This window comes from Camelina sativa, chromosome 8 (assembly GCF_030686135.1).
Source record: "Camelina sativa cultivar CO46 ecotype springtype chromosome 8, ASM3068613v1".
Classification (NCBI taxonomy): domain Eukaryota; kingdom Viridiplantae; phylum Streptophyta; class Magnoliopsida; order Brassicales; family Brassicaceae; genus Camelina; species Camelina sativa.
The window spans coordinates 28076755-28100847 of NC_141887.1; the positions used below are offsets into that span (position 1 = coordinate 28076755).

The following is a 24093-nucleotide window of genomic DNA, read 5'->3' on the forward strand; positions in this document are numbered from 1 at the left end:
AATTGTTTCTTTTCTATATTTTGTTAGGGTTTGGTCTAATTAAGAAAAATATAATATGTCAATGAGTTCTAATCACTTAGACGCAACTTTGAAGGAAACATTCCGGAGGAGCCCTTTCAAATTCGCGAATACAAAGGTTCCTCATGCTGGCCTAGGCGACAGTATCTCCCCTATAAAAGAAGTTCCTGAAGAAGAAATTCTAAATGATCCCGTTAATATCCAGATTCCGTTCATCGAATCAGCTCTCTCCGCATCTCGGCTTCGCGGTAAGAGTTGTCATACCATTCTCAAATTTCGAACATCAGGGTACTAGGGTATTTTATTTACATTGTATATTTAGATAGCCTTTAGGTGATCATATACATAGCACTGAATTATTAGCATAGCGTGATCTTGTTGTTTATGTAGGAAGGAATACGAACGTATATTATGAATATATACAACTAAGTCAAGGAATAAGCCAAGGTCGTGTAGAGGTGGTGAAGGACTTCTTGAACGGTCATCCGGACGCAGTGGACGAATAGATAAACCTTTACGAGACACCATTGTTAAAGGTTTGCGCGTGTGGTAAACCCGAGATTGTTAAAGAGCTTTTGCGTCGTATGACACCTGAACAAATGCTTCCCAAGATGAGCCAAAACGCTTCGTACCACACGCCCCTAACTGTCGTTGCGGTTAGTGGAAACATGGAGATTGCTGAAGCCTTAGTTGCTAAGAACCCTAAGCTTCTAGAGATTCCTGGAATCAATGGGCAGATTCCAGTTGTGGTTGCGGTTGAGAACACGCAGATGGAGATGGCTCGCTATCTTTACACCAGAACTCCGGTTCAGGTGTTACTTGAAGATTATGGATATCACGGTTCCTTGCTCTTTCTTAATGCCATCTTCTATAAAATGCTCGGTAAGAGGTTTCGTGGACTTCAAGCAACCCATGTTTTAGGCTGTTTTGATGATGATTTCTTGATTTGTTTTTCCTTCATACAATTAATTAGACATCGCGTTGGATCTGTTCAACATGAGCAGACGCTTAGCCGTCACAAAACACTTGCAAATTGAGTCGATTCCCATCATTGTCTTGGCTTCAAAGCCAGATTTATTTCCTGGTGGCTGCGATCTCGGACCACTGACACGTTTCATCTACTCTTGTCTGTCCTAATCTAAGACCTCTTCATTACAAAGATCAATCATTTTGTTATTCTTCTTTGATCCAACTCATCAGTCCTTCTTTTACTTGCTAGGGATACAAGTAAAGCTGCCAACTCTTCCAGAGCCTTCTCGTTCCAACAAAGATCATCAGAGTAAGTTCTTCCCTAAACATCAGCTTCATCTAAAGTCTCTATATTCCTCTGAAGTAAGTGAGAAAATTTCAAATTTTTTTCCTAGATACTCTGATGAGGAAGCTGCTCAAAGGCCTCTCCAAATGGACCGGTAAGTATTAGGTTTTCGTCAGCTCAGCAAATGAACTGATAAGTATTAGGTTATTCAATAGAATTCACATGAAATTGAAATCTTGATTGAGTGATGTTTTCAGGAATAGATGAAGTGTACCGACTTAAGGTCATGCATCTACAAGCCAAGAAGCTTCTACGGGGAATATCAGAAGAAACATTGGCCTTGGGATTGAAGGAACGTTCCGAGACAGTGGATGAGGCTTTACTCTTTGCTGTAAGGTACGGGAATGTGGATTTCTTGGTGGAGATGATCAAGAACAATTCGGAGCTTCTATGGTCCACGAGAACAAGCTCGAGCAGTACTCTGTTTCTCTTGGCCGTCGAGTTCAGACAAGAGAAGGTGTTTAGTCTCCTCTACGGTCTGGACAACAGGAAGTACTTATTGCTCGCCGACAAGGACTGTGACGGCAATGGTGTGCTTCATCTCGCCGGCTTTCCTTCTCCTCCTTCCAAGCTCTCTACTGTCGTTGGCGCACCTTTGCAGATGCAACGCGAGTTACAATGGTTCAAGGTTTGCTCTGTTTCTCTCATTCATAGCCAAAACAGAGGAAAACAGAGTTCTAAAAAAATCGAGTCTTCATAATGTAGGAAGTGGAGAGAATCGCACCGGAGATTGAGAAGGAGAGAGTAAACACAGAAGAGCAAACACCGATCGAGATATTCACAAAGGAGCACCAAGCATTGCGAGAAGAAGCCGAGAAATGGATGAAAGATACGGCTATGTCTTGCAGCTTAGTCGCGGCTCTCATCGTCACGGTCACCTTCGCGGCGGTCTTCATCGTCCCTGGTGGCATCGACGAAAATACAAAAGGTAAACCCTTCCACCTACATGACCGGCATTTCATTACCTTCGTGGTCTCCGATTTGATCTCCTGCTTCGCGTCCTGCACGTCGGTTCTCATATTCCTCGGGATACTCACCGCAAGATACTCCTTCGACGATTTCTTGGTCTCGCTTCCGACAAAGATGATTGCCGGACTTTCGATACTGTTCGTCTCTATCGCAGCGATGCTTATGGCGTTCTAGTCGGCGCTATTCACGATGATGGATAAATAGAAATGGATCGTTGCTCCGACGATCCTTTTGGCTTGTTCACCGGCGCTACTGTTTGTTCTGCTTCAGTATCCTCTCCTCAAGGAGATGATTTTCTCAACTTACGGCAAAGGAATCTTCGACAGAAACATGAAATGTTGGGCCTAACTTAAGACATTGATGGGCCTAGCTTAAATCATTTATGGGCCTAACTTTAAACAATGACCGGTCCACCAAAGATTATTATGGATGATATATGAAACATATTAATTGTGTGTATAGCGAAATTAGAGTTTTGGATATTCCGATTAGACTTCCAATGATCTAGAGAGAACATGAATCCAACATATTCATTAGTCAATAGGTTATAAATATTGTCAGAAAAATAATCAACATAAAAGCAAAAAAATAAGCAAAATATATAATTAAGATCATCACCAAAGTATGTTTTACGAGAAACTCTTTCAACTTTAAAAAAAAAACTTTTTTCTAGATAAGAGGTTTTTATTGCATATGCTCTACTATGTACGAAAAAGAAAAAAGAAATGGTCTCGCAACAAATCAGAAACAATAAATATTATTATGAAATTATATGGATCTCTTAAAATCTCTTTATATTTATATTTTTCATATAGAAGAAACCTTTATTTCTGTCTAACATAAAATCTTTCCAAATAAATTAATTAGTAACCAAGCAAAGGATATATTCTCATGTAAGATCAATCAAAGAATAAGATAGTAAACACCACAGATTGTATGCTTTTTTTATGCCTACATATATATTAATACCTTTGTGTTTTTTGTTTATTAATATTATATTAAGGTTGGTCCAAGAAATTTAATTACAACAATGAGTTCTAATCAATTAGGCGGAGCTGTGGAAGAAACATTTAAGTCGAGCCCTTTCAAATTCTCTAAAACAAAATTTTTTCATGGTGGCCTAGAAGTCAGTTCTGAAGACAGTTCCTCACCTATAAAAGAAGTTCCAGAGGAAGAAGCTCCAAGTGATCAATTCAATCTTCAGATTCCGACTGCATCTCAGCTTCAAGGTAGTAATTAAGAGTTCTCGTATTTTTTTGTTGGCAAATCAATCGCCTATAATAGCAATTCACAAGAAGACAGATCAAGGTCTCAGTTTCAAACTTATGGGTACTAGGTTATTCACATTGTATCTTTAGATGATTTTTTAATATGTGAATATAGTACCGGATACCTAGCTATTCGCACAGCGTAACACTCTGTAGATACAGATAGATTTATTATGTGTTCTTGTTGTTGATGTAGGGAGGGTTACGAACGAATACTATGAGTATATACAATTAAATCAAGGAATAAGCCAAGGTCGTGTAGAAGCCGTGAAAGATTTCTTGAACCGTCGGCCGGACGCAGTGGATAAATTTATAAACCCTTACGAGACGCCATTGTTAAAGGCTTGCGCATATGGAAACCCCGAGATTGTTAAATTGCTTCTACGTCGTATGACACCTGAACAAATGCTTCCGAAGATGAGCCAAAGCGCTTTTTACAACACGCCTCTTACTATCGTTGCTGTTAGTGGAAACATGGAGATTGCTGAAGCCTTAGTCGCCAAGAACCCTAAACTGCTAGAGATTCCTGGAAACAATGGAGAGATTCCTGTTGTGGTTGCGGTTGAGAACACGCAGATGAAGATGGCTCGCTATCTTTACAACAGAACTCCGGTTGAGGTGTTACTTGACAAAGACGGGTTTCACGGTATCTTGCTATTTCTCAATGCCATCTACTATAAAAAGCTCGGTAAGCGGTTTCTTGAACTTCAAGCAAACCATGTTTTAGGGTGTTTTGATGATCATTTCTTGATTTGTTCATACAATTAGACATGGCCTTGGATCTGTTCAACAAAAGCAGACGCTTAGCCGTCACAAAACACTTGCAAATCGATTCGGTTCCCATCATTGTCTTGGCTTCAAAGCCAGATCTTTTTCCCGGTGGCTGCTATCTTGGACCATTGAAACGCTTCATCTACTCTTGTCCGTACTAATATAAGACCTTTTCTTTGCAACGATCAAATCAATCATATTGTTACTCTCTTTTGATCCAATGTGTGTTGTTCTCTCACTTGCTAGGTATACAAATAAAGCAGCCAACTTTTCCAAAGCCTTCTCGTTCTAACAAAGATCATCAGAGTAAGTTCTTTTATTAATCTAAAGTAACTTGACGTAAGTTTAAGGGGACTAATTAATCAAATGAGCACGACCTGTCACGATAAGGTTTAGAAGATTCTCAAATTCTTCTTTCCCTGTGTCGGGGTTTTAAAACCTTATCGAAAGGCTTAAAGGTTTGTAAATTTAATTATCAGATAAATTCACTACATCTTCCGTATTCATAACATCATAAAGTCTCGATAATTTTTTTCTCTGAAGAACGTGAGAAAAGTTTCAACTTTTTATGGGTGTTTTATTATAATTCCAGCAGATACCCTAATGGGGAAACTGCTCAATTGTCTCTCCAAATGGACCGGTAAGTATTAGGTTTTCGTCTGCAAGTACGGTTATTGGATAGGATTCACATGAAATTTAAATCTGAGTCGAGTGATGTTCCAGGGATAGATGAAGTGTACCGACTTAAGGTCACGCATCTACTAGCAAAGAAACTTTTACGTGGAATATCAGAAGAAACATTGGCCTTGGGCTTGAAGGAACGTTCTGAGTCAGTGGATGAGGCTTTACTCTTTGCAGTAAGATATGGGAATGTTGATTTCTTGGTGGAGATGATCAAGAACAACTCCGAGCTTCTATGGTCCACGGGAACTAGTACGCTGTTTAACACTGCCGTCGAAGTCAGACAAGAGAAGGTGTATAGTCTCCTCTACGGTCTGGGCGACAGGAAGTACTTGTTTCTCGCCGACAAGAACAGTGACGGGAATAGTGTGCTTCATCTCGCTGGCTATCCTCCTCCTAATTATAAGCTCGCTACGGTCGTTAGCGCAACGTTGCAGATGCAACGCGAGTTACAATGGTTTAAGGTTCGCTTTGTTTCTCTCGGCTATGGAGTACGCACCTTAAATGCATAACCAGTTGAACATGTGTCTAAAAAAATATAGTCTTGCATGATAATAAATGTAGGAGATGGAGAGAATCGTGCCGGCGATCGAAAAGGAGAGAGTAAACACAGAAGATCTAACACCGATAGAGATATTCAGAAAGGAGCACGAAGCAATGCGACTAGAAGCTGAGAAGTGGATGAAAGATACGGCTATGTCTTGCAGCTTTGTAGCGGCTCTCATCGTCACGGTCACCTTCGCGGCAATATTCACCGTCCCGGGCGGCACGGACGAAAATTCACGCGGTAGACCCTTTCACCTACATGAACCAAAATTCGTCATATTCATCGTCTCCGATCTGATATCGTGCTTCGCCGCATGCACGTCCGTCCTCATCTTCCTCGGGATACTCACCGCGAGATACGCCTTCGACGATTTCTTGTTCTCTCTGCCTGCGAAAATGATCGCTGGACTTTCGACATTGTTTGTCTCGATAGCGGCGATGCTTGTGGCATTCTCGTCGTCCCTATTCACGATCTTTAACGTCCCTTGGATCGTTGCTCCGACGATCTTCCTCGCTTGTTTCCCGGCGCTGTTGTTTGTTCGGATTCAGTATCCTCTCCTCAAGGAGCTCTACTTCTCCACTTACGGCAAAAAAATCTTCGACCGAAAGATGAAATCTTTGTTTTAACATAATTACATAAAGTGTGTGTGTGTTTGCTTAAAGTGTACGTGTTTTAAATCTTTTTTTTTTTTTTGGGTGAATTTGAAAATTAAACCCCTCATGAAACGAGAAAATGCTATTGTGCGAGAGTTCACTTTTCCTTTCTTTCCCATTTGGTTTAAGATTACACGATTCTTCCTAATTAATATAGTAATATTATTCGATCAAAGAGTGGATTCTCGACAAAATCGATCGACACATATGAGTACTAGGGTTTGTCGACGTTTATGATCGAGTTTCAAAAAGAATTAAAACGATGGTTAAGTAAGTGATAACTAACAAATCTGTAATAAGCAACAAATAAATCTGCCGTCAAGAACACCTTATGTGCAATACGTTTTTACAATTTCGTTTTTTTTTTTAAATGCAAATGGCAACGAATATTATGCCATGAAACAGCAAATAAACCTGCCATTAGTTTTTTGTTTTTAATGAAAATGACAATTTCGTGTATATGTTAAAAAAATGGTTAGACTGTCTTTTCCAAAAAAAACATATAGATCATTCTAGTTATCCAACCTAAAATATAGTCTATCTAGTAATATTATGGTCATTCTGATGCCTTTTCGCTTTTAAATTTTTGGATTTATTATTATTAATGTTTTTAAAAAAATAGATTATTATCTTCATATAGAATCTTTATTTTTAACAGACAAGCTTTCCAAACTCCCAAATTAATAATGAGTAACCAAGAAAAGCATATATTCTTATATAAGATCAATCAAAGAATAATTCGATAGAAAAACTTCAAAGATAGTATGCATGTTACCGTTATGCCTTGCATATAGAACAACGACATACACTTTGCATTTTTGTATATATATCCTATTACCTCTAGTTGTCTTCTTTACTTTCTATATATTTGTTAGGGTTGGTTCTAATAAAATATAATATATATGGCAATGAGTTCTAATTACTTACACGCAACTTTGAAGGAAACACTCCGGAAGAGTCCTTTCAAATTCGCTAATACAAAGGCTCCTCATGCTGACCTAGGCGACAGTATCTCTTCTACAAAAAAAGTTCCTAAACAAGAAGTTCCAAGTGATCCCGTCAATACCCAGACTCCGTTAATCGAATCAGCTCTTTCCGCATCTCGGCTTCTCGGTATGAATTCGTTATTCTTACACCATCTCAAATAATCAATTTGCCTATAAGCAAGTTACAAAGGATAGATCAAAGTCTAAATTTCTTGCTCAGGCTACTAGGGTATATACATTGTATCTTAAGATAATCATTAGGTGAATAAAGCACCGGATACTGAACCATTCGCATAGCGTGATCTTGTTGATGATGTAGGAAAGAATACGAACGTATATTATGAGTATATACAATTAAGTCAAGGAATAAGCCAAGGTCGTGTAGAGGTGGTGAGGGATTTCTTGAACGATCATCTGGACGCAGTGGACGCATGGATAAACCTTTACGAGACACCATTGTTAAAGGCTTGCGCGTGTGGGAAACCCGAGATTGTTAAAGAGCTTTTGCGTCGTATGACACCTGAACAAATGCTTCCCAAGATGAGCCAAAACGCTTCGTACCACACGCCCCTCACTGTCGTTGCGGTTAGTGGAAACATGGAGATTGCTGAAGCCTTAGTTGCTAAGAACCCTAAGCTTCTAGAGATTCCTGGAATCAATGGGCAGATTCCAGTTGTGGTTGCGGTTGAGAACACGCAGATGGAGATGGCTCGCTATCTTTACACTAGAACTCCGGTTCAGGTGTTACTTGACGATGATGGATATCACGGTTCCTTGCTCTTTCTTAATGCCATCTTCTATAAAATGCTCGGTAAGAGGTTTCGTGGACTTCAAGCAACCCATGTTTTAGGCTGTTTTGATGATGATTTCTTGATTTGTTTTTCCTTCATACAATTAATTAGACATCGCGTTGGATCTGTTCAACATGCGCAGACGCTTAGCCGTCACAAAACACTTGCAAATCGAGTCAATTCCCATCATTGTCTTGGCTTCAAAGCCAGATCTATTTCCTGGTGGCTGCTATCTCGGACCATTTACACGTTTCATCTACTCTTGTCTGTACTAATCTAAGACCTTTTCATTACAAAAATCAATCATTTTGTTGTTCTCCTTTGATTCAACTCATCTTTCCTTCTCTCACTTGCTAGGGATACAAGTAAAGCTGCCAACTCTTCCATTTCCTTCTTGTCCAAACAAAGATCATCAGAGTAAGTTTTTCCGTATACATAAGCTTCTCTCTATATTCCTTTAAAGAAAGTGAGAAAAGTTTCGATTTTTTCCCAGATATTCTGATGGTGAAACTGCTCAGATGTGTTTCCAAATGGACCGGTACGTATTAGGTTTTCGTCAGCAAATGGACCGATAAGTCACATGATATATAAAATTGATTCGAGTGATGTTTTCAGGAATAGATGAAGTGTACCAACTCAAGGTCATGCATCTACAAGCCAAGAAGCTTCTACAAGGAATGTCAGAAGAAACATTGGCCTTGGGCTCGAAGGAACGTTCTGAGACCGTGGATGAGGCTTTACTATTTGCAGTACGGTTTGGGAATGTAGATTTCTTGGTGGAGATGATAAAGAACAACTCCGAGCTTCTATGGTCCACGAGAACAAGCTCGAGCAGTACTCTGTTTCTCTTGGCCGTCGAGTTCAGACAAGAGAAGGTATTTAGTCTCCTCTACGGTCTGGACGACAGGAAGTACTTGTTGCTCGCCGACAAGGACTGTGACGGAAATGGTATCCTTCATCTCGCCGGCTTTCCTTCTCCTCCTTCCAAGCTCTGTTTCTCTCATGCATAGCCAAAACAGAGGAAACGAGGTTTTAAAATAAATCTGGACTTGATGATGCAGGAAGTGGAGAGAATCGCACCGGCGATTGAGAAGGAGAGAGTAAACACAGAAGAGCAAACACCGATCGAGATATTCACAAAGGAACACCAAGGATTGCGACAAGAAGCCGAGAAATGGATGAAAGACACGGCGATGTCATGCAACGTAGTCGCGGCTTTCATCGTCACGGTGACTTTGGCGGCTCTTATCGTCACGGTCATTTTCGCGGCGGTCTTCACCGTCTCTGGTGGCAACGACGACAATTCAGTAGGTAACCCCTTTCACCTACAGAAACAGCAGTTCATCATATTCATCGTCTCTGATTTGATCTCTTGCTTCGCCGCTTGCACCTCCGTACCCATATTCCTCGGGATACTCACCGCGAGATACTCCTTCGACGATTTCTTGGTCTCACTTCCGACAAAGATGATCGCGGGACTTTCGATACTGTTCGTTTCGATCGCGGCGATGCTTATTGCATGCTCGTCGGTGCTGTTCACGATGATGGATAAAGATAAATGGATCGTTGCTCCGACGATTCTTTTCGCTTGTTCACCGGTGCTACTGTTTGTTCTGCTTCAGTATCCTCTCCTCAAGGAGATGATCTTCTCAACCTACGGCAAAGGAATCTTCGACAGAAACATGAAACGTTGGGCCTAAATTATTACACTGATGGGCCTGACTCGAATACCCTAACAAAATATTAGTAGTAAACAATTCTTTACATCTTTCGTGGAAAAAAAACTCTTGGACCGGTCCACCAGAGATTATGGCATATATGAAACATCTTAATGTGTGTGTATAGCAAAAATAGAGTTTTCGATATTACGATTAAACATACTAAGCTTTATTTATCTTTTCAAAATCTTTCCATTTTAGTTAACTTATTTTCTGCAGCATGTACGTGTAAAACTCAATCAGCCGATTGATTACAACCATGAGACAAACCATTTTCAACGTCTGTAATTATTTTCTAAACCATACATTGAACCCGTCCACCAAGATTATGCATGCGTTATCAAAATTGATTTCATATGAATGAATAATATACATATGATTAACTAAGAAAATTTCCATTGACTTGGTCAAAGCGGCGAACTTTTAAAATTCCCAAATGTATCTCCTTCTCTTACAGTTCTTCCCTGTGCCTTGGCAATTGACAAGGATCATATAAGATGCAGATAGTGAATCATGTAAAATAGGTTATGCTTTGTTTGGATCAAATCTAAATCTGAAATGTTTTTTTTTTTTTTTTGGCAATTTGACTAGGCCAAGCTAAGTAAGGGAATTTGAGCAGTGTTACACGTGTAGTTCTATTTTTCTTGTCATGTTCATTTAGTTTAACGCTGAAAAGAGTTTGTTCTGTTTTTGTTTAGATGAGTCTGTTTCTCTTGTAGTTTTAGCAAACTTCTGTCTGTAGTACATCATGCAGTTTGTTATAAGCTGTTCGTTTCATCGGCTTTATAGTTTGAACTAAAACTAGACAATTGATTCAAGGACAAGAATCTTCATTGATCTTAACTCTCTAGAAAGTGTGGAAGACATTTTTTATGTATAAACAAAAGTCACAAAAACACATAAACAATGATTTTTAGGGGTGAAGTCATTTGATGTGGATCTCATGGACCAGACAGAAGGTAACAGTGATAGGCAACCACAATCTGTTCTTAGACTATATATCTCAAAGACTGGAAAAGAAACGAGTTTATGCAGAAAATGCCGAGGCCTAAAAGGAAAGAAGCAAGAAGCAATCTCATCATCTTATTATTATTACTCTGTTTTTAAGCAGAGAGATAGATTCCTACACAACAAAGTCATATGTAAACGAAAAGTCAATGAACGTTGTTTGGTCTTGTAATCTTATCATCATCTCTTGGTGTGGTTCTAATTTCCTCATAGTTGTCTAAAAGCTATATCCTTCACTTATCACAGTAATAAAAATTCCACACTTTAACCATCCTCAAAAACTTAAGCTGTTTCTTCTTTTTTTCTTTTTGTCTAAGAATAATGATTTGTTTTTTAAAATAGGGGTATTAACAAAACACAAATTTTGCATCTTCTTGTTTTTCTTAAGTATGCATGTGTTAAACACTCGTTGTAATATGGATTACTACTAGTTATAAACAACTACAAAGATTCATTCAACAACTGTAATTAAAACACTTCAGGTTCAGACACCTCTCTCGCTTAAAAACCAGAGGGCAACCTTGTCATTTCTTCTTGTCACCTTTTGAAATTTTCGGCCCATTCCGTTTTAAATTCGATTTTTAAAAAAAAAAGATATTCGTGTAACCCAAAAAATTCGCAGTCTACTACGTTTGCAAAAAAGAAAAGAAAAGAAAAGAAAAGAAAAAAAAAGATAGCATTGGACCCATCGAACCAGAATCAATCTGAACCGTCGAGAATACCATCCAACGGTCACGACCAATCTCCTCTAAAGAAAGATCTTTTTTTTTTTTTTGGATGTTGTTTTCGGATCATAAACCCTAGCCACCTCGGTTCCCTCTCTTCTTTCCAAAACGAAAAGTTCGTGAAACCATCTTCACCGCCGATCCTTCATCTTCTTCTTCTTCTTCTTCTTCTTCTTCACCATGTCTACTCTTCTCTAAAAATAAAAAAGCAAAAACCCCATGAACAGATCTCGATCCTCTCAATCGATTTTTTTCTTACTTTTTCTTCTTCCATCTCCAGAGATCTCTGCGATTTTCTTTCTTCTTTTTCTCCCTTTCTGGGTTTCACTAATTTTGATCGAATCTGTTAAAATCTGACGACTCTTTTCCCTTTCGATTCCCGTTTCGATTTCCCCTATTAAAAAAAAAAAAAAAAGAAGAGGTTTTTTAAAACAAAATCTTGTTAGAATCGGATTGGTTTATCTGAAAGATCCGTGTTTTGTTAGAATTTTAGCGAGTATAGATCGAAGGAGGGGTTTGAATCAAGCCAATTTCTTAACTAAGTCAAGCCAGTTTGTGGCGTCTTCAGTCTTGAGTAAGAAAGGGAATCGTATGAGCAAGGCATAGATGCCGTCGGTGGGAATGAGACGAACCACTAGGGTTTTCGGGGTGGTTAAAGCCCCAGACGGAGCCCGGGTCCTCCGTTCGGGTCGTCGGATCTGGCCTAACGTCGGCGAACCCAAGGTACGGAGAGCTCACGATGTTGTGGATCGGGATTGGAACAGCGTTTTGAAGACTCAGAACAAAACCAAAGGGAACAACAACAAAGTCTCCGGTAAGAGTAACAGTCAGCCTTGTAGCCCGAGACATGTTTCTTGTGATAAAGACGACAAAAAAGTAGATGACTTTCCGGTCAGGAAACGGAGGAAAGTGGGAAATGAGTGTGTCGGAGATGTAAAGACTGTGGATAAGATGTTTGGGATTGTATATAGTAGGAAAAGGAAGAGACTTTCTGAACCATCAAGTGATAGATCAGAAGAGCCACTACGAAGCCTGAAGTTTTATTGCAGGCGAAGGAGATTTCCCAGTCGGGTTTCTTCAGTTCGTCCTGTGCTTACTCTTACAGTAGATTGGTCATGTGAGGATTGCTGGTTTCTAACTGTTTTCGGTTTGGCAATGAGATACACGAGGAGGGAACAACTGAGCCTGTCTTCGCTTACTTCTTTCTTCTTGTATCAACCTATCAACCAAGTGTTTGCAGACCATGGCGTTCGATTCCCTGTGGTAATTACCTCTGCACTTACTAACGTTAGGTCTGGACTAGATTTTGTTTGTGTATGTAGTGATATTAAGTTTTTGGATCTTTAAATGTTGCTGAGGTGATCTATTGGTTTCTGTTTTCTAGGAGCCTCCCCTTAGCTCAAAGGGTGTCTGCAAGTTTTTTGGGGACATGAATTGTCTACCTCTCTTTTCAGCAGATTTTGCTGTCATTCCTCGATGGTTTATGGATATGCATTTTACTCTGTTTCTAAGAGTTGCACCACGCTCTTTCTTCTTCGTAGAGAAATTTCTGTATTTGCTAGACAATCCAGTTGAAAAATCTGATTTGGAGTCTGAATTAGCTTTACCTGAACCTTGTAATCTGAGGAATGAAGGTGTAGTTGGGTTACATCCATCAGTGAGAGCCTCGAAGTTAACTGGAGGAAATGCTCAATATAGAGGCAATTTAGGTTCTCATAGTTTCCAAAAGAGGAGAAGCTCATTGAGAAGGAGAAGAGCAAGGAATATTTCACATAATGCACACAAGTCGTACAATGGAACACCGGTTTTTGATATATCAGGAAGTAGGAAAAACAGGACAGTAGCAGTATCGCCGAGAAAGCTCAGAAGCTCAGTTCTAAGTAGCTCATCTCCGGCTTCAAATGTGCTTAGTATCATTCCGTTGGCGAAGACAAAAGAGGAGCTTGATTCTTTATGTTGTTCTGCGAATATATTAATGATATATTCAGACAGATGCTCCAGAGAAGAAGGGTTTAGTGTCATGTTGGAATTTTCTTCTTCAAATGAGTGGTTTCTTGCAATTAAGAAAGATGGGGCAATCAGATACAGCCACAAGGCACAAAGGACTATAAGACCATGTTATAGCAACCGGGTTACACATGCAACAGTATGGATGGGAGGTGATAATTGGAAGCTTGAGTTTTGCGACAGACAAGATTGGCTTGGTTTTAAAGATATATATAAAGAATGCTATGAACGGAATGTATTGGAACAGAGTGTGAAAGTTATTCCTATTCCTGGGGTAAGAGAAGTGTGTGGCTATGCAGAGGATATATATGACTTCCCCTCCTTTTCTAGGCCGGTTCCATATATATCTGTGAACGAAGATGAGGTTTCAAGGGCAATGGCTCGAAGTATTGCTCTTTATGACATGGATTCTGAAGACGAAGAGTGGCTCGAAAGGCAGAACTGGGAACTGCTTGGTGAAGAAGATGACCAATTTCAACAACTTCAGCGGGAAACTTTTGAGTTGATGATTGATGGGTTTGAAAAGTTTCATTTCCATAACCCTGCCGATGATCTCTTGGATGAGAAAGCAACCACTATAGCTAGTCTTTCATACCTGGGTAGGCACGAGATGGTTGAAGCAGTACATGATTACTGGTTGAAGAAAAGGAAGCAGCGAAAAGCACCACTCCTCAGAATTTTCCAGGTAATGTCATATTATGGTGTACAAGTTGCCATATATGTTTTATTCCAGTTGTATTTGTACTAATGAAATTGATGTATGCATGTATATACACAGGGTCATCAAGTGAAGAAAACGCCGCTACTTTCCAAACCTGTGTTTCGGAAGAGAAGATCCTTCAAAAGACAGGGGAGTCAACTCCATGGAAAAGCCAAACAGGCAAGCCCTTGGCTCGGTTAGTTCCCTCAACATAATGACTCAGGGATACGTAGTTACTGTGATGAAATGTTTAGGCTTGTGTTACAGTTGAGTACTGAAAGTGTAGTACTTGGTCTATAGATAGACTTGAGAGTTAGAGTAACATGGAATAGTCTTGCAGAAGTAAAATTAAGTAGAAAGGGTTACCATAGAATTAGACTGATAATGTTCTCCTTCGTCATGGTGCTGTATTTGATTTGAGGATAGCTAAATTTTAACACTTAGATAGTGAAGGTTTGGATTTAGCTTGACAAAACACCATGGGAGTGAAAACGATCTGATTCGTTTGTTGTTGTGTCAATTTGAACAGTGGCTGTAAAGGCGGCTGAACCAGAGGAAGAAAACGATTTTCTCAGAATGGAAGAAGCCAAAACATTGGCTGATACAGCCATGAAAGCTGCAATAGCCAAAAGAAGACGAGCACAAATTCTGGCAGAAAACGCAGATTTGGCTGTTTACAAAGCGATGATGGCTCTCAGGAATGCAGAAGTCATTGAAGTAGCCGAAGAGGTCGAGGTCGACACAACCGTTTTCTTGAACTGAAATGGTAAAGATAGAAAACGTTAATTGATTGAATCGGAAAGTTGGGTTCTTTTTGGCATTTTTCAAAAGAGGATTTGAAAAGAGGTATAGTCTCTCTGTAGGTTTGGGTTTTATATGTATAGTTCCTACGCTGATATTGTAAATGATTTAGAAATTTTATTTTGTTAGGGTTTTTTGTTCATACTACTACCGTACGATGATGATGCTCCATTCTTACCTTTTTTTTTTTTCGTTTTTCTTCGGACCAATATAATTTGAAGAAATGTGAAAAAGTAAAAAAACAAAAGTTACAGGAGGTATATTGCAATGTTCTATGGTAGTTTTGTGTAGATGTGGATACTTAAAAAGTTTATAAGCTAATAAGTCCTTACAATAATGGTTAATAATATTCTTATAACGAAAACAAAAATAAAAGGCGTCGTAAATCTAAAATATTTTAAATCCTTGGTTTGACCATAGCTCTCAACGGATTCTTCATCACCACCGTAAACTCAGTTTTCCCGGCGAAATCAATCTCACTTCCTGACGGATACGCACTCCACTCGAACTCCTGAACCATCCTCGCAAGCATCAGATGCACGTGTACGGTTGCCATTGCAAGCCCTGGACAAATCCTACGGCCCACACCAAACGGGATCATCTTCACTCCAGTAATCCCGGTTATGTCAGCATTCTCCTTACCCAACATAAACCGGTCTGGGTCAAACTTTTTCGGGTTACTCCAAATTCTCGGATCCTCACTCATACCCGGAAGATAAACCTCGACGTTAACGCCGGCTGGAATATCGTAACCACCGAGCGTCGTCGTCTCGGTGACGGCGTGCGTCAGAGAAAAATAAGTCGGCGGGTGTTTCCGGAGAAGCTCCTTAACAAAAGCTTGTAAATAGACCATTTTATCCACGTCTTTCTCCTCAACGCTACGATCATCTCCCACCGTTGATTTAATCTCATCGTAGAGCCGAGATTGAATCTCAGGGTTGGCAATCAGCTGCGCTATCCCCCACTCGATCGCTGTCCCCGTCGTGTCCGTACCACCGTTGAGAAACTCGGAGCAGAGCGTCACGAGCTCTTCGTTAGACGGCGTCGTTTCACGACCTTCGATTTTTAAATCAAAGAGCGTGTCCAAGTATGAGAAAGACGACGCCGTTTCGTCGGATCCCGGGTTCTGAATCGCTCTCCGTCGTCTCTCGATAACTCCGACGACGTAATCGACCTGTTCACGGCGGACTTCGAGAGCTCGTTTCCTCTCCTTGGAGAAGAAGGGAGCGAGGATCGGAAGGTAATCGTCGATCCGTGGATCAACGGTCATTAGCACAGTTTTCATAATCTCATCCATCTTATCGATCGATGCTTCGTCCATGACGATTCCGAAACACATCTCTAAGAGGATACAAAACGCAGCGAATCTCGCGTTTCGAAGCACCCAGATGAGTCCCTTGTGTTCTCTAGCTTCCGAATTGATCCTCTCTATGAGCTTATCCATGGAGGATTGTCTCAGCGATCCGAACTCCTTGAGGCGTGTTGAGCTAAGCATGTTCTGAACCATGTTTCTTCTCAGTGACCGCCACACGGGACCGTACTTGGCGGCGTTGACGGTGAATTTGTCGCAGCTAAAGATTGTTCGGGTCGGACTCTCGGCGGGTCGGGTTGCGAACAGAGCTCCTCGTTTGATCAGAGCTTCGTGGACTAGATTCGCGTCGGAGAGTATGATCATCGTACGAGTACCCATTCTCACTGTGAGAATTCCTCCGTACTTTTGCTTAAGCTCCTCCGCGTATTCGAAGAACGACTTACCGGAGCGAGCGAACTGGAATAAGTTTCCGACCACCGGCCAACCTGGTGGACCTGGAGGAAGGTTTAAACCTCCCTTTGACTTGGAAGAACTCCATCGAGTTAGGATGAAAACGAAACCTGAGACGATAATGGCGAACAAAGTATAACCAAGAGAAGTTGGAACGAAGGAGGAGATGATGAGAGACATTTCTTTTGTTCTCTTGAATGTAGCAGTAGAGATGATGAAGAAGAAGATGAAGATTATATAAGAAGAGAGTGAAAGCATGCAAAAAGATTTGAAGTAAATATTTTTGAAATTAAATGTTAAAACTTTTTGGGTTGGAATTTGGTAAACATCATTACTCAAAAAATAGTCAAGATTGTATACTGTGGACGGTAGCTGCTACCTGAAACAGAGGGATAATTAATTTTGCATGTATGACTCAGGGGAAGATAATCACAAGGATTAATATATGTTTTTGTTTTCTCAAAATTGGAACTTTCACTAATCATAAAAGAGCGCTTAAATAGTTTGACAATAACCCTATAAATCTAAATATTTCTTAAAAAAAAAAAAAAAAACTGTGTTCACCAATTTCTTTTTCAAATAATTGTGTTTACATTTTAATATGTTGAGAGTTGAGACTATTGATACTTGAATTGTGTATTGGCCCTATCTGCAGGGTGTGTTTTTATTAAAATGACATGAATGTTTTACAACTGTAGGTGACCCGTTTAGAACACTCTTTTATTGAAACAAACAACGTTTAATTCATAATTGATTATGAGAAACCTACAACCATGGACTGATTGTTACAACAAATAGTCAAAATAGTAAAGATGAGATCTATGTCAGGTAAGAGTAATGAAACAAAAGCTTAAACAGGATACTGTATGTCCCAAAATATGTAATGCTGGTTATTAAATAGATTATAATGAAAGCAGATACAAAAACTTATTTTTGGTTGTATGGACTTGGACCTACATATGAAACATATCTCGGTGAATATTATAGTTACACATGTCAGAATCTATAGTGGGAGAGTTTTCTTTTCTACAAGGTGTTCACATCATCAACTCTTAAACATTCAATAACAAAACCTGAGCTAATTCACGTTAGACATAATCTCATCGATGCATATATATTTTAAGAAATGTTTTTTTTGTTATATGAGCAATCTATCTAAAAGTCATGTAAAACTAGTATCTTTCATCAATATGTCGGTCGGCATATATATGTTAGGTCAAAACATTTACTTTAAATTCGTTTTCATATCAGGTCCAGTTAACATGATTAAAAACACAAGTGATTGTATTTTTCTTTACTTCATTTGTCAACAGCTGATTATTATTAAGAAGCGGGGGGTTGTTTGTTGGAGAAAAGCTGAAATATACAAATCAATGAACGTTACTATCAGAATTTAAGAGTTTTAGACAGATAGAGAGAGAGAGAGAGAGAGAGAGAGAGAGAGAGAGAGAGAGAGAGAGAGAGAGAGAGAGAGAGAGAGAGTGATGCGAGGGCAGTTCCTTAGCCTCAAAATTAAAATCCCAAGCAGTGGCCATTGCTAATGAACCACACACATTGCTCTCTGCTTTTACTTCTCCGGTCTTCTTCAATGGCGAGTCTCCAAATTCGTATATCAGTTCAAGAAGCTCACTAGCTACCTTCTTCCTACTAATAAATACAATTTGGGACTTTAGGAGTTTTCTGTATCAGTGCATGTCTTTTTATCCCATTTATTTATTGCTTTTCAACTGCTCCTTTTGAATAAATTAGTAACATGGGAAATCTAAATGTCTTCAGAAAGCCATTAAACTCACTCATTTTCCAATTCTGGTAGACCCGAAAACAATGAATAAAAATAGTGTCGTATTGTTAGCTAATCAGAATTCAACATCATATTATATATTATGCCTTCAAAATAAATAAAAATCTCAAAAAAATGTGTTTGACTTGTTTGGTATTCAATTAACTTGTCAGATATTTCAACTGTTACTCATGAGTAGTATAGTAAATAAAGAATTCTACAGACTAGTAAAAAGCTTATCTGTTTTTTAAGAAAGTGTGATAAAACGTACTCCAGATATACAAAAAAAAATGGCTTAATCATGAATTAATAAAGTCAAACCGGACCCTTATTCCTTGAGAGTTGACAATAGACCTCTAACCAAAGTAAACCGAAGCAATCCAAAAATCAATTTAACTTAAATCACCTGAGACGAACCAAGGCTGGTTCAGTAACCAGTTAAGCCAACTTTATTTGGTTTTGTGCTTTATACTATGCTGAATTTGAACACAACATTTAGTCAAAGCAACTAAACCAAAAAAGTAAACCGAAGTTGAAAGGCTTTACTCAGTATAATTGAAGAGTAGCATAACAACATTTAATTAAACCACATCAAATCAGCCAATACAGTATGTGAATTTTCTCTTGAACCGGGTTTGGTCAAGTTAAAAAGAGTAAAAGACGTGAAATCCACGAAACTTAAACCCTAGCTTTAACCCTCGCTCTCAACGGATTCTTCATCACCACCGCAAACACCAACTTTCCGGTGAAATCAACTTGGCTCTCCGGCGGGTACGTGCTCCACTCGAACTCTTGAACAATCCTCGCCAGCATTAGCTCCACGTGTACTACCGCCATTCCAAGCCCCGGGCAAATCCGACGCCCAATTCCAAACGGCATCATCTTAACTCCGGCGACTCCGGTTAAATCAGCGTCTTCTCCACCTGTAATAAACCGGTCCGGGTCGAATTTATCCGGTTTAAACCAGATCTTCGGGTCCTCACTTATACCCGGAAGATAAAACTCAACGTTAGCTCCGACGGGAATATCATAACCGGAGAGATTCGTCGGCTCCGTGACGCCGTGAGTTAACGTGAAATACGTCGGAGGATGTCTCCGGAGAAGCTCCTTAACAAAAGCTCGTAAAAAGACCAATTTATCCAAATCTTTCTCCTCGACGTTACGATCATCTCCCACCGTCGATTTAATCTCATCGTACAGCCGAGTTTGAATCTCAGGAAACGAAATCAGCTCCGCGACTCCCCACTCGATCGCCGTCCCCGTCGTATCCGTACCGGCGTTGAGAAACTCGGAACAGAGCGTCACGAGATCTTCATCAGACGGCGTCGTTTCGCGCCCGTGGACTTTAAGATCGAATAAAGTATCAAGATACGCAAAAGACGACGCCGTTTCGTCGGAGCCGGGGTTTAAAATCGCCGATCGCCGCTTCTCGATGAATCCGACGACGAATTCAACCAATTTCCGGCGAAGTTCGAGAGCGCGTCGTCTCTCCTTGAAGTAAAACGGAGTTAGAATCGGAAGGTAATCGTGGATTCGTGGATCGACGGCGATTAAAATCTCCGTCATCATCTCATCCATCTTCTCGATAGACTCTTCTTCCATCTCGATTCCGAAACACATATCTAACAAGATACAAAACGCAGCGAATCTAGCGTTTCTCAGAACATATACGATCCCGTCGTTGTTCTTAGCCTCCGATTTGATCTTCTCAACGAGCTTGTCGATTCCGGATTTTCTAACCGGACCGAATTCTTTTAACCGGTTCGAGCTGAGCATGTTTTGAACCATGTTGCGTCTCAGTGAACGCCACACGGGACCGTACATAGCTGAATGGACTGTGATATCGCTGGAGCTGAAGATTTTACGGGTCGGAGTTTCGACGGGTCGGGTTGCGAATTGGGCCCCGCGCTCGATCAAGGCTTGGTGTGCGAGGTTGGAGTCGGAGATGATGATCATTGTTCGGATTCCCATCTTTAGTGTGAAGATTGGGCCGTAGATGTTTCTCATCTCGTCTACGTATTCGAAAAACTGTTTACCGGAGCGCGCGAACTGTAACAGATTACCAACCACGGGCCAACCCGGTGGACCCGGTGGGAGGTTCACGGGATTCGATTTGTGACTGAGGTGAGTGAGTGTGTAAACCAAACTTGTTACGAGGATTGCTACAAGTGTGACTAAGAAGACACTATCGGAGATTTCTAACATTTTCGGTGTTTTGAGTACTGAGGTTTTTAAGTTATGGATTTTGAATTAATGATGAACAAGAACTAGAAGCAATTTTGCAACTGTTTTGATGATACTATTTGGATCAACACATGTATATATATATGTATTGATATGCTAGTGTTATAAGAAAGCTTTTGGTGTAACGTATGAGAATATGTGTATCTTTGATTTCTATAAACATGTTCTTGCTTATAAAATCTTTGTGTTTGTGTTATTAGCAAAACATAGTATAACGTATGGCGAAATTTCTAAATATATATATGGTTTTGCTTGAAAAAAAAATACATTCTCCACTCATTTGGTATTAAGTTGAATTTTCTTTTTAGTTGGGATTGGTTACCGTTTAAAACAAATACGGAGAGTAATGGCAAAAGATACATAAACCAGTAACATTCTAATGTTATGTGTACAGAGAAGATGAATGTTTTCCCGCCTCTGCTCCTTTCTCGTCTTCCCGCGGTCAGCTCATACTCTTACGATTTGGGCTTGTGATGCTTTTATCAGTTGGGCCTTTTGCTTACATGGCCCTATGAAACAATGTACCCTTTGACCAATGTTTTACATACATGATGTAATATATGTTCAAATATATTGCTCCTTCTGCAAAGTAGGAGGGATTACAACAATACAGTACATGGAACTCTCTTCTAGCTCAAGTGATTATTATTCGCTGACAGTCTGACACTATCACAACAATTTTTGAATTAGATTTTAGATGTATTGAGACAACAGCAAAACCGTTTTGTTTTAGAGTTTGGGAAAGATAAAGGAAGGAATGTGAATGGTGGTGGTGTTGTCAAAGTCCAAACATGAAGAAAGCGCAGTGATGAGTTTCTTCACATCTTCTGTGGTATGTGCTGCACTTAGTGTCACCCTTAGCCTGAAGTAAAATTCCACAACAACATATGATGAGTTTCACCTGAGAATAATTCAAAGAATATTGATTTAAAAGTCTGTTCTTTACCTGCAAGAATTGGCTGGAACTGTGGGCGGTCTTATTGCCATTACATGGAAGCCTGCTTCTAATAGATACCTGCAACAATGAGAAAAACCAATCAGCTCTACAAGTTTGTTTGTGTGTGTGTGAGAGAGAGTAAGAAAATGTGTGTGGACCTGCTCGCTTGGAGGGCTTTCTCTTGATTGCCTACAACAAGTGAGATAATTGGGCTTGCGATGTCAACTCCAGATAATGCCTTAAACTCTTTTACCCTCTCCCATATTGCCTTTCTTCTCCATCTCTCCTTCCTCGCCACTACAACTGCTGCATAAGCTGCTGCAGCCATTGGGACAGGGATTGCTGTTGAAAATATGAATGAACGACCTCGAGACTGTATCAGTTGCTTCCATTTTTTGCTGTTTCCATCAATAAACTTAAGCTGTTACTACAATGAATACTCTGTTTAATTTCTAGAGAAACTGAGACAACTCAGACTGATTATTGATTCACTTTATCATAAGCTTTGATGGACCTTATAGAGGTCTCAACCAATACTAAAACATATTCTTGATTCACGAATTTCAGATCACATAGGCCTTTTATACCTGCAAGCTATGAATCCGCCATGACACCCTGCTGCCTTACTCAAAGTGCCCACACATAAATCTACGTCGGCTTCACAGTTAAATTCCTCGGCCACGCCACCTCCATTTTCTCCACAAAAAAATGTTCCATGGGCCTGACCGATCAATATCAATTTGCTTCAGTAAAAGAAGTAGTCGACACCAATATACTAAAATTTTGCTTGAACAGATTCAAACCAACTTACATCATCAATAACTAGGAGGAAACCATACTTCTTCCGAAGCTGAGAGAGCTCTTTCATTGGTGCAAAGTCACCGTCCATACTAAATAAGCTGTCAAAACCAAAAATGAGATTCAATCATAAGAACTTCCTTTCATATATCTACAGTCTCAAAACACCAAAGGCGTTAATAAGCAATCTGAAATGTTTAGCCTTTGTAGTTAGCATTATGAATAGCGACATGTGGATGAATAGCAAAAAGGAAAAAACCATGATCAGATAAGAAAGCAGGTTGGGGCAATTAAATACTACAGCTAAAAAGAAAGAACAAGAGCAGTAAGTTGCAAATGAGACTGACCTATCAGTCACCACAACCTTCCTCTTCATTTTGCAACTTGATCTGTCCAAACAGTTATAGATGTCATAAATAGAAAACTAGATATCAATGGGGGAGATGGGGAAGTGGGGAAGTGAAGGACTTACAGTAACGAATTAAGGTGACACATGTCACAATGTCGATAAACAAAAACTTCAACATTTCCTTGTCGTTCAGCAAGACGGATACCATCAATAATTGATGCATGATTCAGAGCATCAGAAAAGATGGCCACTTTTTCATTTTCCAGAGGTTTCCCACTAGCAGCCAAAAGAGAAGCAACACTTCCAATAGCAACCATTGCAGCCATATTGGCAGCAAACCCAGTAGGACAAACAAGACAATCCTAAAAGGATTAAAAAACTTATCAGTTGCTTTCAGCTCGAGACATATCAACAGCATGAGACTCCATTTCAAGTATTTAAAGGAAGATTTCTTTACCTCCTTCTTTTTCAGTTCCGCCAAACTAGACTCAAGCAAACAATGATAAGTGGTGTAGCCACAAATTAACGCAGAACCCTTAGGTCCCATACCATATTCTTGAACTGCCTGTCTTGAGGGAAAAAAAACATAAGGCAGTGGAAGAAATCTATACTTTAGTTTGTTGACATGAAACGGTTTTGTTAACATACATTTGCAGCAGCGTATGATATTGTAGGATGTGAGCTCAAACCCAAATAATCATTCCCAGAGAACAAAAGTAGCTTCTTGAATCTCCCCTTTTTACTCTCAGCTAATGCATCTCCACTAAAGATCTCTTCCCCTGTCAATGTGAAACTATTAACCAATATTTTTATTAAAACCATACCTTTGACTAATCAACTCAGTTATAGCCATCAATTATACTCAATATGTTGCAAAAAAACAAAATTTCGCTGTCTAAAGTTCCAAAACAAACCGTAGCTTTGGAAACTCCGAAACTCTTGGCAAGAAAAAAACGAAACGTACCGTTGCTGGGTTCATCGTGAAGCCATTTCTGAAATGTGGGTATTGAGACAGAGACTTCGACTGAAGTTCGATCCCATTGACACAAACCGTCGAACACTTTGTACTCATCTCCACCGTTGCCTCTGCTTTTCACCAAAGTTTCTTCATTTTGCGTAGACATACAAATGGGTCTCAAAGATCGAAGAATTTGCCTCGATTCAAGCACATTCACTGCTTCTTCCACACACTTATCCCACGAATTATCCTCCATTATAAGGAAAATTGTGCTTTTGGGTTCACTTCACTGGCCGGTGAAAGAAGA

At 39.7% G+C, this 24093-nt stretch overlaps 3 protein-coding genes and 4 pseudogenes across 11 annotated transcripts; 4 read left to right on the forward strand and 3 right to left on the reverse strand.

The window, feature by feature from the left end:
• The first annotated feature begins 28 nt into the window (after positions 1-28).
• On the forward strand, positions 29-2802 carry LOC104709942 (uncharacterized; annotated as a pseudogene). The gene is made up of 6 exons (XR_015564595.1): positions 29-266; positions 409-900; positions 992-1144; positions 1238-1427; positions 1531-1961; positions 2039-2802. The product of XR_015564595.1 is annotated as an uncharacterized LOC104709942 (transcript).
• A 447-nt stretch (positions 2803-3249) lies between these two features.
• On the forward strand, positions 3250-6397 carry LOC104708653 (uncharacterized). 2 transcript variants are annotated; one of them, XM_019228970.2, is made up of 7 exons: positions 3250-3531; positions 3767-4258; positions 4339-4491; positions 4588-4647; positions 4937-4981; positions 5065-5486; positions 5587-6397. In XM_019228970.2, exons 1-7 carry the CDS (start codon positions 3333-3335, stop codon positions 6193-6195), a joined length of 1980 nt encoding a protein of 659 aa, XP_019084515.2. In that variant the 5' UTR covers positions 3250-3332; the 3' UTR covers positions 6196-6397. The 2 variants fall into 2 exon arrangements, with proteins under 2 accessions (XP_019084515.2, XP_019084514.2); XM_019228969.2 differs by having other exon boundaries at positions 3278-3531; positions 4934-4981.
• A 629-nt stretch (positions 6398-7026) lies between these two features.
• Positions 7027-9904, forward strand: LOC147940552 (uncharacterized; annotated as a pseudogene). The gene is made up of 5 exons (XR_015564594.1): positions 7027-7335; positions 7528-8019; positions 8111-8263; positions 8357-8537; positions 8615-9904. The product of XR_015564594.1 is annotated as an uncharacterized LOC147940552 (transcript).
• A 1421-nt stretch (positions 9905-11325) lies between these two features.
• Positions 11326-15218, forward strand: LOC104708655 (uncharacterized). Of its 4 annotated transcripts, none has more exons than XM_087460770.1 (4): positions 11326-12742; positions 12835-14142; positions 14236-14353; positions 14687-15218. In XM_087460770.1, the coding sequence occupies exons 2-4, from the start codon at positions 12880-12882 to the stop codon at positions 14917-14919; spliced, it is 1614 nt and encodes a 537-aa protein (XP_087316896.1). In that variant the 5' UTR covers positions 11326-12742; positions 12835-12879; the 3' UTR covers positions 14920-15218. The 4 variants fall into 4 exon arrangements, with proteins under 4 accessions (XP_087316896.1, XP_010423553.2, XP_010423554.2 ...); XM_010425251.3 differs by having other exon boundaries at positions 11326-12713; XM_010425252.3 differs by having other exon boundaries at positions 11326-12713; positions 14236-14337.
• A 21-nt stretch (positions 15219-15239) lies between these two features.
• On the reverse strand, positions 15240-17268 carry LOC104708654 (cytochrome P450 77A4 pseudogene; annotated as a pseudogene). Its single transcript, XR_015563436.1, has one exon. The product of XR_015563436.1 is annotated as a cytochrome P450 77A4 pseudogene (transcript).
• Positions 17269-19022: 1754 nt separating this feature from the next.
• LOC104708656 (cytochrome P450 77A4 pseudogene) lies at positions 19023-20867 on the reverse strand (annotated as a pseudogene). Its single transcript, XR_015563437.1, has one exon. The product of XR_015563437.1 is annotated as a cytochrome P450 77A4 pseudogene (transcript).
• A 404-nt stretch (positions 20868-21271) lies between these two features.
• On the reverse strand, positions 21272-24042 carry LOC104708657 (8-amino-7-oxononanoate synthase). The gene is made up of 10 exons (XM_010425254.3): positions 23793-24042; positions 23477-23607; positions 23286-23393; positions 22952-23190; positions 22827-22868; positions 22493-22580; positions 22269-22402; positions 21840-22079; positions 21691-21759; positions 21272-21606 (listed from the first exon to the last, which is right to left on the reverse strand). Exons 1-10 carry the CDS (start codon positions 24040-24042, stop codon positions 21474-21476), a joined length of 1434 nt encoding a protein of 477 aa, XP_010423556.1. The 3' UTR covers positions 21272-21473.
• Positions 24043-24093: the final 51 nt, after the last annotated feature.

What these genes read in the sequence shown, in the direction of transcription:
- LOC104708655 (XM_010425251.3), top strand. Translation starts at nt 12,057, where the DNA reads ATGCCGTCGGTGGGAATGAGACGAACCACTAGGGTTTTCGGGGTGGTT. An exon ending in ATGGCGTTCGATTCCCTGTG is followed by an intron (nt 12,714 to 12,834) that starts GTAATTACCTCT and finishes TCTGTTTTCTAG; the next exon opens with GAGCCTCCCCTTAGCTCAAA. An exon ending in CACTCCTCAGAATTTTCCAG is followed by an intron (nt 14,143 to 14,235) that starts GTAATGTCATAT and finishes GTATATACACAG; the next exon opens with GGTCATCAAGTGAAGAAAAC.
- LOC104708653 (XM_019228969.2), top strand. Translation starts at nt 3,333, where the DNA reads ATGAGTTCTAATCAATTAGGCGGAGCTGTGGAAGAAACATTTAAGTCG. An exon ending in GACTGCATCTCAGCTTCAAG is followed by an intron (nt 3,532 to 3,766) that starts GTAGTAATTAAG and finishes TTGTTGATGTAG; the next exon opens with GGAGGGTTACGAACGAATAC. An exon ending in TTCTAACAAAGATCATCAGA is followed by an intron (nt 4,648 to 4,933) that starts GTAAGTTCTTTT and finishes TTATAATTCCAG; the next exon opens with CAGATACCCTAATGGGGAAA.
- LOC104708657 (XM_010425254.3), bottom strand. Translation starts at nt 24,042, where the DNA reads ATGGAGGATAATTCGTGGGATAAGTGTGTGGAAGAAGCAGTGAATGTG. An exon ending in CGGAACTGAAAAAGAAGGAG is followed by an intron (nt 23,191 to 23,285) that starts GTAAAGAAATCT and finishes TAATCCTTTTAG; the next exon opens with GATTGTCTTGTTTGTCCTAC. An exon ending in TCCTCCTAGTTATTGATGAT is followed by an intron (nt 22,403 to 22,492) that starts GTAAGTTGGTTT and finishes TTGATCGGTCAG; the next exon opens with GCCCATGGAACATTTTTTTG.